The 15,183-nt window shown below is 36.2% G+C and overlaps 1 protein-coding gene across 1 annotated transcript in view; it reads left to right on the top strand.

Annotated features, from left to right (window-relative positions):
* RGS9 (regulator of G protein signaling 9) overlaps nucleotides 1–11,997 on the top strand; it is a 96,766-nt gene extending 84,769 nt beyond the window's left edge. The window contains 2 exon segments of the mRNA XM_074260586.1: nucleotides 2,220–2,305; nucleotides 5,814–11,997. Of these exon segments, the coding sequence (XP_074116687.1) occupies nucleotides 2,220–2,305; nucleotides 5,814–5,988 (261 nt within the window). The 3' untranslated portion in view covers nucleotides 5,989–11,997.
* The last annotated feature ends 3,186 nt before the right edge of the window (nucleotides 11,998–15,183 follow it).

The raw sequence follows: 15,183 nt of genomic DNA, 5'->3' as shown, positions 1-15,183 counted from the left end.
AACTAGGTTCACCTTATTTCTTTAAATAGTAACTATCCCTAGATTATGAAAAAATATTATTTGATTTATAAAAAATTCCATCTGCACATAAGTTTTCGGCTAAAGTGAGTAATATTTTAATATTAATGACCAGAATCAGTTCAGCTTACAATTAAGGATTCACAAAGTACAACCAGGAAATATCTTTATAATATGGAGACACTTTCAACTTTTTTCCTAAGGGCAAATCCCATGTCAGCAAGTGCCAATATGGTCAGAGGATGAACAACCAAGGCTTTGCCTCCAGGGCACTGAAATTTAGAGCTCTGACAGCACTATACTCTTTCAGTAGCACAGAATATACTAAGTTTAGCATTTAATTAGCAAGAATAATCAGAATTTATCTGATGCCCACTTTTCTCTAGTACCTGCTAACCTTTACCTACCTTTACCCCCTTCTCCTATGACTATATCCCAGTTGAATTCCTCCTCAATAGACGGCTAGGTGGCCAAGAAGATAGAGTGGTGGATTTGGGGTCAGGTATGCTTGAATTTGTGAACAAGTCTCTTAATTGCTGTCTTCCTCAGTTTCCTTATCTATTAAATGGGATAATTATAACACCTACTTGACAGGGTTGTTGCAAGGATAAAATGAGGTAACATAGAGCACTTTGTAAATATTAAGGTGCTATAAAAATGCTAACTATTATTTTTGTTATTGTTAATATTATTATTTCATGGAAGCTAAAGTGTCATAGAGTATCCCCTCAGTGACCTGGTATCCCATGATTTATTTCCTTGACCATTGAATCAATCTTAAAAAATGATTGGATGTAGGATTTAGTATAGTTTGCTTTAAGCATGTTTTGTTAGAGTTTGTCCCAGATGGCAAAACTGCTAGCTATGGCTCTGATTATGGATCAAAATTTGCCATAGCAAAATTCAACACCAGGGATTAAGATTATAGTTGAATTTATTATAGCCCTTTATGTTACAAAAAACTTTTATATCCATTATAGGTAAGGTGAGTATTATTATTTATGTTTTATAGATGGAATTCTGAAACTGATCCAAGGTCACATAGATTTTAAGTATCAGAGTCAGAATTCAAGACAAGATCTTTTGACTCCAAAATCAGAAGTATTCTATTGTACTTGGTACGGTGGAATAAGTAGTGGCTACAGAACCAAAGGACCTGGATTCAAATCTCACTTCTTATGATTAATTATGATTATAGGCAAGTCACTCTCTGGGCCTCAGCTTTCTCATCTACCAAACAAATAATGAGGTTGAAATAAATGGTCTCTCTTTTTCTTCCAAACCTAATTCTATGATCCTCTTAAGTGACTGTATAAAACACTTAGAATACAAAAACAAAGTTGAAATTGCGACTGCCTTCAATCAGCTTGCATTCTGTATAACAGAATCAATATATCATCAATAATGTTTTCACTCTATTTCAATATCATTCACCCCAAACTAACACTTATTTCTAAAAGTTAGTGAAGACTCTCACAATAGTTCTTTCTTCTTGATCATAGGACATAGATTAAAGCTGGAATGGACTCCAGAGACCATCTAATTCAACTCCATTTCCACATAAGGAAACTGAGTGACAGAGAGTCACATAGATCAAGACTTCTTAAACTTTTTCCACTCACTACCCCTTTTCATCCAAGAAATTTTTATGCAAACCTGGATATATAGGTATATAAAATAGATGCATAAACCAAACATTTGTTGATAATAAATCATAATTTTTCAACCCCTTATTCAATTCAATTCAACCCCATATGGGGTTGCTACTCACAGATTAACTAGCTTTGACATAAATAGTAGGTATTACAGGTGGGTTTTGAACCAATCTCTGATACTTACTTTTCAGGTGACTTTTCAAATATTCTTTATATTTATCATGTAGCTATTAGCATAACCCTATTAAAGTTCCATAAATCATGTGAACTGGACTTTGGGATTTGTTGTTGGAATTCTATATAGAAAAGGCATTATGGTACAGTATAGGATTGATTGAAGTCACAGGATTTGATTTCAAACTCACAGGATTTGTGGTTTTACCACATGGATTGTAATATGTAGATTTATGCATCATATGTGGAAGAGTACAGTTCTTTAGCTTTGCTATTTCTGTTTTGCAATAATAGCTTGAAAATAACTTTAATTTTCCTTTTGATTTGGTTCATTCTCTCCTATAATTACTTTTTTCCTTTTGCTCCTATCAGGATTCTTATGCTCGGTACTTAAAGTCTCCAATTTACAAGGAAATGCTGGCCAAATCCATTGAACCTCAGGGGACATCCAACAGAAGGCAAGTGGAATTACCCTGACTGATGGATGGTTGTAAGCAACTAACATTTTGTTGAACAAAGGCACAAAAGAGGAAATGGGAGCATCTCTCTCTACCAATGATAAGGCATTGAGCTATTTGCATGTTTCTAAGAGATCAATACTTTGTAAGTCGTGCTATCATCAATTTTGCTGAACAATCACTTCCAGTAAGTTTTTCTCCCTGATACAATTTTAGAAGAATTTGGTTATATTTTGATCCAATAATTTTCATAGCATGAGCAATGGCATCTTACTGGATTTAAATCGATATTCCTTTTTATTCCTAACAAGTGATAAATTGCTTAGGAACTGACATGCCTTTACTTTTAAATGTTCTTCTTAGTGTCTTTATTTAATTAGTCCTTTAGTTCTTCTTTAATTAATGATGAACAGGAGAATGTTTTTAACTTTTTGGAATTGGGATTATAGAAACCAAAAGATTTATTAATATTAGAAATAGTCAATGAATCACTTAAAATAAAGTAGATGCAGGGTTTTGGAACAGCCACCAACTCTCCTACCCCTGCCAACACAATTCTTTTGAACACTGGCAAATACATTTGCATTTGTAGGTAGTTGGTTCATCTCATGACAACCCCTTCACTAGAACACATCTTCAGGCAATCCAAAGAGGGAGGAAAAGAGATCAGAGCCACACATCAAAGGAGGCTCAAAAACAAAAACAAACTTTATTTCATTGCTAAGGATAATGGGCTGTAATAAAAAGAGGAAGAAGGAAGTCTTTGTGTTTCTTCTACCTCATTCACTCCTAAGGCAAGGAGCATCCAAAGGACAGGAAAAATCTCTTCTTTCGGCAGCAAGAAAGGAACTTGATAGTTTTACACATCCTGCCAATAAAGTAGGAGGAAAGGACTAGTATCTTCAGATCACTTATGACTTGGTGCCGGTGTGATAGAGTGGTTAAGATCTTCTTTGGGTAAGAAAATTGGCTCTTTGACCATTTGTGTCTTGGATGATTTTTGCATGTAGAACAGTATTAGATTAATGGGAAAAATAAAGGAATGAGTAACAAGAATCAGGGAAATACTCTGATCAGAATTTAGTAAGTGCTGGCTACATTCTTCAATATAATTCCATGAACACTTATGTGTTTATTGTGTACCAGGCAATGTGCTAGGTAAGGGAAATGCAAAGATAAAACTAAAACAGTCCCTGCTCTCAAGGAATTTACATTCCTACTGGGAATTACAACAAGTTCACAGACAGGTATAATATAGTTTAAGGTTTTATGGGAGTGAAGGGTTCTGAGAAAGTACTTTTGAAAAGTGAAAGGAGGGAGAAAAGGAAGAAGAAAGAGGAAGGGAGAAAGAAAAAGAAGGCAGGAAAGGAGGAAGTTGAAAGAAAGAGAGGGAGTCACACTTACTCTTTTTCAGTTAAGGGAATACTAGGGACATCATAATGTCAGAACAGGAATATAATAGGATGGTGGCAGTACTTGCCATTGCATTTGGCAGGGAGCTCCAACTCTTCCCAAAGCATCTATTCATTCTTCCTCTTCCTCCTCCCTCTCAAATTTTGTCCTTGCCTGTTTAGCATAAAAGGAATATTTAGTCAGAGAAGAACAATTGTTTTTAAGGTGTCTAATTGTAGTTCCTCATCAGAAACCTAGCTGCCATTTCCTTAGGGGATGCTTGACTTTTGCCAAGTAATAAGGTTTCACAGGATGCAAAACTATAAAGAGGGTGGGATGACCAGGCTAGTCTTTAGGGTGCCAAATGAGGGAGCACCATATTGCAAGTCCACTAATAGCATTTATAATGCACTGAGTTGAGATCATTTCCTATGCTGGTACCCTCAGTTCCTGAGGCAACTTTTGTAGCAGTGACCTTAAGTCAGTATTCCAAGATTTCTGTCCCACTATCACAAGGAAGTGTTTTCCTTACTTCCCAGCTGAGGGAACTTTTTCTATATGTGAATGCATGAATATGTATGTCTCTTATGTGTACTGCTTATTCCAGGAGCAAAAATTCCAAGTTATGGCTTTGACTTGAAAGCAGAGTTCCTGGTCATATTGGCAATTACTCTGGAGAAAGATTCTAGATGAAAAACCCAGTTCACAGCCCAGTTGAACTATATTTAGGTTTTAAGTATTTTACCACTGTTTAGTACATAAAGGAGACTGGCTTCTTTAGCATAGAGTGCTATATACATGCGATTGTAATAAGGGAAGGCATAGTCCAAATCTTTCAACAAGTCTCTTAACTGACCAAACTGTTACTGAGTCTATCACATAAGGACATTGCCAGTTCTCCATTTAGTCCAACTTCATAACTATTCTTTTTTAAAACATGACTAGAAAAAAGGAACTATTGCTTTTCAAAAAGATTACTAGAGAAAAGGAATTTGGGCAAATACCATCAATGTAAAGATTTCTTACTAAAGTCCAATTTAAAGCACCCACATTTTATCTTTTCTTAGTAATAGGTGACATTTATATAGTTTCAGGGTTTACATAAAGATTTATATTTAGGTTTTAAGTATTTAAAGGTAGGCAGCACAGTAAAGATATAATTATGATTTTACAGGTGAAGAATTTGACAGAATAAATGACATGTCAAAAATCAGATTAGAACCTTAGTCTCTAGCCCTCAGTCTAGTCCTTTTTTTCTACTTGAATTTTCAAAAAAAACTAGGTTGATCGACAAGAATTACTAATTGTTTATTATATGCCAGCCACTGTTCTAAGTTTTGTAGAAACACATTCAAAAGTGAGATAGTTCTTGCCCTCAAGGAGTTTATATTCTACCTGAGGATACAAAATGTCATAAATAAATAAGTAATATATAAAGTAGTCCACAGTAGTGAAGGAGGCTGATAGTGGAGGAGGATCAAGAAAAATCTTTTGAAGGAAGTGACATTTGAACCAAGTCTTGAACAGAGCCAAGGAAAATGTGAGGGGAAGGGAGAGAGACAGAGAGAGACAAAGCCAAAGAGGAAGAAAGGATGGAAGAAAAAAAAAGGAGGAAGTTATGTACAGGAAATAGTGAGCTGGCCAGTTTAATCAATAGTGTGGGTAAATAGTAAGGTGCTATTGCCTTGGCAGGATAGGCCAGAGTCACACTGAAGGGCTTTAAATGTCAAATGGAAGAATTTGCGTGTTGTCCTACAAGTGATGGGGAGTCCCTGAAGCTTCTTGAGCAGGGAATGTCATAGTCAGACATGTACTTAAGAACTACTTTTAATATTAATAAAGCTTGTGACAAATACTATAGAAGGGATTGGCTGGTATAGAGACCAGTTAGCAGGCTACAGAAATAGTTTAGGTGAGGCTTGAGAACCTGAAGTAGAAGCAGAGTGGCTGTTTTGGGTTATAAACAAAGGAGCTGCTGTTGGAAGGGAAGTCCCTTGAAGGATGAGCTAACACATCCAGATTTTGTCTCTCTCTCTTTAGCATCTTTGCTAGGCAATTAATATGCTTTCTCCTTGTACCACTCTAATTAATCCTCTCTCGCTGTCCTTATTTTCAGGAGCAGTCTCCCATTCAGACGGCGGCGTCTTCGGTCCAGCCTAAGCCCTGTCATCGTTCGGCAACTGGAGGAAGAGGCCAAAGCTCGAGAAGCAGCCAACACAGTGGACATTACCCAGGTCATGAGCAAACTGGACCGGAGGAGCCAACTCAAAAAGGAAATTCCTCCTAAATAAGCTAATAGGTGCTGGCATGGAGGAGGAAAATCCAAGGAAAAGGATAGTCAGGGGGGAGGGGAAGCTAAAAAAAAGCCACCAAACTGAAATCCCTAGCACACATTATTCCATTTCATATCCTCAATGGACTCTCTTCCTTTCCAGGTTCTTCTCTCATTGATTGAAGACCACCACTAGTATCAGTCACTAGGGCAACCAAAGCTAATTTCCCCATCTTATTTCATAAAGTAGCAGAAATAAAGGATGAAAACCTTGGGGATCGGGGAGACATCTGACTCACAATCACCATAAAACTGTTTATATTAAATTCTGGAATATGGGAAATAAGAGAATTAGGATACTTTGAGTAGCATTTCTTTTTTTTTTTAATTAATATTTCATTTTTCCCTAGTTACATGTAAAACAATTTTAATATATATATATTTTTAATTTGTGTTCCAGACTTTAAGTAGTATTTCAACTATAAAAGCATAGAAGTGCAATCATCTGTTTTCTAAAGCTTAGTTAGCTTAGGAACATCAGTTAAAAATATATCTGAAATGTCCCTCACTCTTGCTATCAATCTATTTAATGCACTGCCTGAATGAGATAATTAAAGCAGTTTAGGGGCAGGGCTTTCTTTTCTATTCCCACCAAGGCTATCCACCCCCCCCATATCTGGATGAGCCATTCCTTTTCCATGCCATTCTTAAATCATTTCAATAAACATCCATTAAAGGTCCACCATGTAGAAGGAAGGGAGGGAGGAAGGGGATAGGCATTTATATAGCTCCTGTTGTGTGCCAGCCACAGTACTAGATGCTTTACAAATGTTATCTCATTTGATTCTCACAACAACCCTGCGAGTTTGGTGCTGCTATTATATTCATTTTATAGTTGAAGAAACTAAGGGAAACAGGTTAAGTGACTTGCTCAGGATCACACAGCTAGGAAGTATCTGAGGTTGAATTTGAACTCAGGACTCCAGGTCCAGTGCTTTATCACATCATGCCCCCTAACTGCCTAATGCATTATTAAAGTAAATGCCGGGGGTACAAAGACAGTTTCCCTCAGGAACTTATATTCTACTGGATATATTCTTAGATTCAAAATCATCTATAATGCATTATTGGCAAGTTGTCTCCAACACACAACTGTTTATATAAAGCTTATATAAATATCCTCCCTTCTTTTCTGTATTTAGCAGCATCTTCTATGTGCATTCTTCTATGAATAAAGACATATTTTACTGTATTGCCCAAGAATAAGAGTTTCAGTAATTCGTATACTGGACCTTTGTCTAGAATAATAATATTCTGTGGGTCTAGAGATATTGCAACCAGAAGAGTGACAAATGAAATTAACATGCACAAAAATTAAGGAAATAACATCTTTAAAGTTTCCTTAGTAATTTACACTGGGCAGAATTCTGCTATGGCTCTGCTTAAGATTTAGGTTGATGTATGACATGAAAAAAGTAGGTTGACTGAATGGATCCTCTAATTAGAATTAGTGATAATCCCAACAGGCCAGCATTAGTCAAACCAGGATATAGGTAATTCTATTTGATCTTTTCAAGATCAACTATGATTTGATCCATCTGGTTTTTTCCTGCTGTAGCTTTAGTGCTTATGCTAATTGTCAGGTGAGAAAGGAGGGTAACTCAGCTCTTATAACTGGAAGGTTAATGTCAAGGATGAAATAATCATTTCTACAAGGACACTAAGAAGGCAAATTAAAGAATCGAGAATGGGATCAATTTTTTATATGTGTGTAGCCCTGGGTTTTATGGTGATAAAATGACCTTTCATCAGTAGCTTGTTTGCCACCAGTAATTCCTGCCATTGACTCTGGTAGATTTCTTGAGATTGGGAATTCTGGGCTGCAGTGGACTAAACTGATTGTATCTGGGAATAACTCCCCCTTCAATATCCTAAGCTCTCTGAAATTGGGGACCACCAGTTGCTCAAGAAAGGGTTAGGCAGACTTGAAAATCGAGCAGATCAAAACTCTTTTGCCATTCAGTATGTTATTGGGCCTGTGAATGGTCCTTGAAGTTTCAGCCTGTACAAAATGGGACTATCTAATCTTAAAAAACAAAACAAACAAACAAAAAAACCCCCACACAACTCTTTAAAAGTACAGCTAGATAAGTTCTATCTATTCTCCTTTCCTGTAAAAGGAGTTCTCATACAAATGTACTTATTTATGACAACTTTTTTGACTTGTGATTTTTTTATGCAAAGGAAACTGCTAGAGAAGAAATTCCCTCTATCAATTCCAGTGGTCTTGGTGGTATAGTAAGGTATCGTATTGTACCACTATAATTATTGTGCAATTTATAGTCTTAATGTTTGGCCTGGAGACACCAAAAAGCTACCCTGAATGCCCTGGATAACAAAAGTCCAGAGGTAAAATTTGAACTCAGGGCTTCTTGACCCTAAGGCTAGCTCTCTCTATATCATTCTGTCTCTTGTGACAACTTTACACCCAGATAATTCCTGGTCCTGAATTTATACAACTAGAAAAATAGGAGAGAATCAAACTTATTGTCTGGACACTAGAAATCTGGAGAGTAGTGGTTTGGTGGGGATCCAGGACCATATGAAAGAAAAGAAATAGGGTCCTATTTCTCTATCCATACTTTTCTTACCCAAGGACTTATTTTATTTTATTTGATTTGATAAGGATAAGGTGGGATTCTATGTCTGGAAAAGAACGGAAGACAGTAAAATGAATTCTGTTTCTACAAATTCAAGCAACTATTTTTAGGCAGTCATTGAAATTCTAGCCAGTTGTATTAGTGGGAGAGACCATGGAGTATACATGAAGATATGGAACAGGCTTGACTCCAGTTCAATATACTCTGAATACTACTTTTGATAGCATACTTTTAGAAATAAGCTATCTATTGACTTCTTGTCAGCATATTATTCTCTGTCATTATCTTCTAATCCAATAAGCATTTACTAAGCACCTCTTAGGTGCAAAACACTGTGCTCACTGTGCGAAATCAGTTCTTGCTCTTAAGAGACTTAAATTCTATTGGGTGACATCAGTACAACAATATGTGCACTAGATATACCCATTATGTATACATGATCTGTATGTACATGAACAATTCTACAAGGATATTGAGATCACCTAGACTAAGAGCACATAGTCTCCACTTTGATTCCATTGAAATTATCAGGACTGAGAGTGGGACTTTGTCAAACTAGTCTTTGCTATCATATCAAGTCCCAAGTTCTCTTCCACCCCTATTGTTAGATGTCTAGTTTTCAGGGATCATGATACAGTTCTCCTTGGAAAGAACTCTATAAGAGGTTTAATCATTAAATATAGGTCTCTAGGCATCAGTAACCATTTTCACAACCAGAGACCAAGATAGTGGTAAATAATTTGACAAATATTTGGTGAAGATGGGCACGTAGGTAATCAACCTAGATCATTCCGTTGTGAAAAAACTCCTTGTCTTTTTTTTTTTTAACCATTTTAGGGCTTAATTATTTGAATTATCCTCTCAACTCTTTACCTTGCTAAATACTAAGTTATTACCATTTTCATTACACTGAAGCTTCTTAATTAAAATCTAGATGCAGAATTAAAGGAGCTAAGCTTACAGACCTAGGTTTGAGACCATAGTTTGCAGAGTCAGTGGCTATTCAGCTAATGAAAATTGATCTTAATTTTAGCCTTGGCAAAATATAGAATATGTGTGTGTGTGTGTATTATGGTAAATAGGGTAAGGAAAACCTGGGTTCAAATCCTGTTTTCATAGCTAAATTAGTTGTATGGCAAATGATTTTTCAGTTCCTAGGCAGCTCTCTAAAGAATAGTTAAGGAACATTGCTAATTTGCATTGGTGGAGAAAAGTTCCACACCAGAGATTTACCTAAATTTGTGAAATCATAAATCTGCATTCCCTTCTCTGCCTTGTCTTCCCTCCTCAATGGCAAACTGGAACCATAAATAAATCAAATTTTGAGAGGTAGTATAGTGCAGTGGAAAGAACATTAGGGGAAAAAATAAAGGAAAGAAAGAGCATTGTACTTGGAGCTAGAAGGCTTGAATTATGGGGTCTTGGCTACTTCATTCACTAACTATAAGAACAGATGCAAATGATTTTATTTCTATATATCTTAGAAGCCTATTATTCTCCATCAGTGATTTCTATGCTCGGATGGGGAAAGAAATCTTAAAACCTTAAGTAAATTTACATACTAACAAATGTGATTCAGAAAACTCTGACTTAAGGACTCTCCCAGGATGCAATGTGTGCTAGAAGGGACATCCCTGAGATATGTGTTGGGACCTAACTCTGAAGAATTGTTAATGTCTTTCACTAAAAGACAAGGAGGATTTGGAAGTATGAGGTCAACTATATCCTGGCAGGAAAAAATGACTTATGAAAAAGGAAGATGTAAGAATGGCAACAACAAGAAGATGTCTCAGAATCCAAAAAAGTTCTGGAAATGCACACTCTATACCATGGAATCTCCAAGTTTCCATAAGTCTTACTGCCATTTTGACTTGTTTATGGGATGTTTTTCCACTCCATTTATAATGAAAGTAAGTAGGAATCTACTTAATCTCATTTTATAGTCAAATTTGCTTTAAAATAGATTTGTTTTAACCTTGCATTTCTGAAAAACAAGAAATTCCTGTAACACATGCCATAGTTAGAGAAATTGTTTTGTAGATATTGGTATTTTTGGTAAAATTAAATCATTGTGCTCCTATATTATTGTAGATAATTGAGGGCTCACTTTATAGTAGAGATACTGAATTGTACAAGACACATTTTTAATAATATTTCCTTCATTGTCAAACATACCCAGTGCTCCATTACATCTCCCCAGTTATATCATTTCCTAACTAAAATCAAAGAATCATAGAATTTTAATGAATAATCATTAAGTACACACTGTGTGCCAGGTACTAGGCAATGTTATAAATGGTCTCAGAGGTCATCTAATTCATCCCCTGCACAATTTTAATATATGGAAGTTTCCTTTCAGGTGCATCGTGAGCCCCCTAGATAATCTATATGAAATTTTCAAACCCATTGCTAATGAATTTGGGGTCCATGTCTTATTTTTCCCTCACCTAGCCTCATGTAAAGGCTATGTTTGAAGCAGTTATCATCTTCCCAATTCCCCATGTCCACTGAAATGACTATCTTTTCTTAAATTCTAGCAGAGTTCCTAATTTTACTAGAAAAATATATTTGAGGTAAAGGAAAAATGCTAATATCATTTCAGTCCACCAATACTATCATCTGACCTAAAGACTCCTGGACCTTGCCATCTGCCCTCCAGCTAAACTTTCTTTTATGTGTTATTTTTTTCCAATTTGAATTTAAGCTTTTTTTTTTGAGAGCAAGGACTCATCTCATGTTTTTCTATTTGTATTCTCAGAACTTAGCCAATTTTTTCATTCGTTTATTAAGGACCTTCTTATGTAAGGGCGGACTGGATAGTTGGTGCCATGCTTGGTCAATCCAGTGGTCTTACATTCATGTCTTTGAAAAAAATTAGGTGCTAGGGATCATTTCTGGCTTAGGAAAAGGAGGTTACAGGAGAGGTCTCTGAATTAAGAGACACTGGCAGGAGAAAAAATGTCACTAATAGGGATCAGCTTAATTTGAGGCTACACCTCATTTCTGTTTGCTTAATATTTGGAGAATTCTGGGATAGGGATAATGTAATGGGGTTAGGGACTAAAACAGAGAGTCTACTTGTACTGCGGTCCTGGCAACTAGACATAGAATTGGAACCTATGCCCCAGGTTGCTCCAATTATAGGTTCAGATTAAAAAAATTAATAACAGCTTTAATTTTCAGATTAGATGCAAATATAATTTCAACATTCACCCCTGTATTCTAAGTTTTTCTCTATCCCTTCTCCCCACCCCCTCCCTAGACAGCAACTAATCCAATATATGTTAAGCATGCAATTCTTCTGTATATATTTCCAAAATTATCATGCTGCACAAGAAAAATCAGATCAAAAAAGGAAAAAAAAACAACAAAAAGGTGCAAATACTGTGTTGTGATCCACATTTAGTCCCTACAGTTCTTTTTCTGGATGGAGATAGCTTTCTCCATCACAAGTCCATTGGAACTGGTCTGAATCAGATAGGTTCAGATTTCTAAACAAAATTCTGTCTGGGAAAATTAACTGAAGCATTCACAAGGTACTCATATTGTCTTCTGATGTTATCTTACCTTCTCTATATCATGCTACTTTTCTTTGCATCTCTTATACAATAAAATTTTTGTACAATTCAGCCAAGAAACAAAGTCCTTTTCTGGTTTATATAATTTCCTATTTCCTATCTTTATATTCTATTATTTTTGTTACCATGCATATTTTTTAATACCTTGTTTTTTCATACTGCTGCAGGGAGAGGTTTGGTATAAAAATGAAGAAAATCAGTCTCACAATATAAAATTGAGTTGAGTTCAAAGCTAAGGATTAACAGCTACCTTGGCAAAAGGGGATTAGGAAATTTACTCAGTAAAGAGTTATCACAGTTAATAACCATTTGCCCAGAGGAAGAAACAATTGAGATCAGGTAAGTAGAATAGGTAGGAATGTAGGTGGGCACAGGAGATAGAGCACTGGATTTAGAGTTAGGAAAACTTGAATTCAAATGTGACTTCTGGTGACTTCTGAATAAGTCAAACCCTGTTTGCCTCAGGGAGTAAAATGAAAAGGTACAATAAAATACCAAGAGTGGTAAATATGAAATAGAGTCAGTTGTATAGTTAGCAAGGAAAGAGTTTTTTTTTTAACAGTTAATGATGGAAAAGACAAGTTATCTAGTGAAATTCACATTTAACCAGACAAAAGGAAACACCTCCATGAGATTGGAGTATGCCCTTGAGTTAGCTATAAGAAAGAGAGACATGAGGCATGAAGGGGGGTTGAGAGGAGAGACATGGAGAAGTAGAATGCCATGGGTGACTGATCCAAAAGCAATTCAGCAAAGATGGTGTGATCTATGGACAGATTTATAGGGGAAATTGAACTTCAGGGGTTTGACATAACTTGGATATCAGATTGGTTGACCTCTACAGAGGGTGGGATTATACAGTTAAACTGATCCCCATCAGTGCTCTTCCCTGCTTGCCTCACAATACTTCAGTCTTTCTCTGCCAACTCTACCTAGTTACTTAGGGCCTCATCATTTCTAGTGGCTCAGAGACTCATTAGGAAGGAAAAAGGAATTCTAGTATCTTTCTACTTTGACTAATTATTTTTGCTAATTATATTTTTGAACTTTCTAAATTTCAGGCAGAGGCCTTGATTTTAGACCTGGACCTTAGAAGTCACCCACTTTAATTTCATTTTATAGATGAGAAAATAGAGCCCAGGTTGTATAATTAGTAAATATCAGAGAGCCAAGATTCAGATCCACATTTTGTGATTCCAAATCCAGTCTTGTTTCTGCTGTGGTACAACACTTTCTAATTACTTGACAGAAAAGGAAAATAGGATTACTACTTGAGATTGAGAAGCATCTAGGTGGCGTGGTAGATAGAGCATTTGGTTTAGTATCAGGAAGACATCTTCATGAGCTTAAATCTGGCTTTAGAAACTAGCAAGTGATTGAAAAATCACTTAATCTTATTTAGTTTTTAGTTTAAAAAAGGAGAAGGAAAAATCAAACCACTCTAGTATATTCAAAGAAAATCTCAAATTGGGTCACAAAGAGTTTACACATTTGAACAACAATCACAACTTTAGATTTAAATAAAAATACATACAAACACTTAGAACACATACTAAGAACTGCTTTAGAAATAATCATACATGAAAAAAAAGGTGGGCATGTTGGTACATGCTAATAACCCATACTGCTTGGGAGGCAGAGGCTGATTGATAACTTGAGCTTGATAGTTCTAAGTTATATCAGGATTAAAAACAAATAGATGTCCATCCAAGATCCAGCATCAATATGTCAAACTTTTTCTCTCCTTCCATGCCATCCCCAAAGGGAGTTGCAATCTGCTTAAGGAAGAGCAAATTAGCTCAGATTGGAAAAGAGCATGTCAAAGTTGTCATGTTGATCAATAGTGGGATTGGGTCTGTGAAGATAAGAAACCGTATCTTAAATAAGAGACACACACACAGAGACAGAGACAGAATGAGATACATACACACACACATACATACACAGAGAAAGAGAATTAGTGAGAAATGCAAATAAATCATCATTGCAGGAATTGATTTAAGTCAAAGGAAAATGGCATACCTGATTGGTAAAACTGTAACTTAAAGACACAGTTTGGGGAAAGTGGTTGGATTGGGGAAGGGTAGAGATGGAGGGAATTTTAAAACCAGGGTCCTTCTGCAACCTAACTCTCATCTATGGCTCCAAGATGATGTAGCATGGGTAACTTGCACACCCTGGTAAAACCATTTCAGCAGAGGGGCTAAACCAGATCAGGTGGAGGGTAAGCAATGGGCCTCAAACCCATTAGTCAATTAGGGAAATGTTTATCCCAAGAATGTGAACTTTCCTGATGTAATGGGTGAATGAGAACAATTTGTTCCCATAGCCATGAAGGAGGTTGCAGCAGGAATTGTGAAGCACTTAGAGTTTGGTTATAGATGATGATCCCAAGGTCATCCACAGCAAACCAAACCATCACCAGTCATTCTGACCTTAGTTCTGCCATTGAATTTTGATTTCTTTGGAAGAAAGAGCAAGGCTGATGATTTTGTGCAACTCTGCCTCACTTAAATCAATTCATGTGCAAATCAAGACATCGTTTTGTGATGTTATTGATTGTCATCAAAAACAAAGAATGGACAGCAACCTTATTGCAGTGTTTCACTTTCTTTTGTAAGCAAATTTTTATTCAGATCAAAATGAACATTCATCTAGAGAGTAAGAAATGCCTGATCGATTTGGAACTATGCTCAAAAAGTTATCAAACTGTGCATATCCTTTGATCCAGCAGTGTTACTACGAGGCTTATATCCTAAAGACATACTAAAGAAGGGAAAGGGACCTGTATGTGCAAGAGTGTTTGTGGCAGCCCGCTTTGTAGTGGCCAGAAATTGGAAATTGAGTGGATGCCCATCAGTTGGAAAATGGCTGAATAAATTGTGGTATATGAATGTTATGGAATATTATTGTTCTGTAAGAAATGTCCAACAAGATGATTTCAGAAAGTCCTGGAGAGACTTACATGAATTGGTG

This window comes from Sminthopsis crassicaudata, chromosome 4 (genome assembly GCF_048593235.1).
Source record: "Sminthopsis crassicaudata isolate SCR6 chromosome 4, ASM4859323v1, whole genome shotgun sequence".
Classification (NCBI taxonomy): Eukaryota; Metazoa; Chordata; class Mammalia; order Dasyuromorphia; family Dasyuridae; genus Sminthopsis; species Sminthopsis crassicaudata.
Note: the sequence above shows the minus strand (reverse complement) of the source record. Positions and strands in the feature narration are given on the sequence as shown.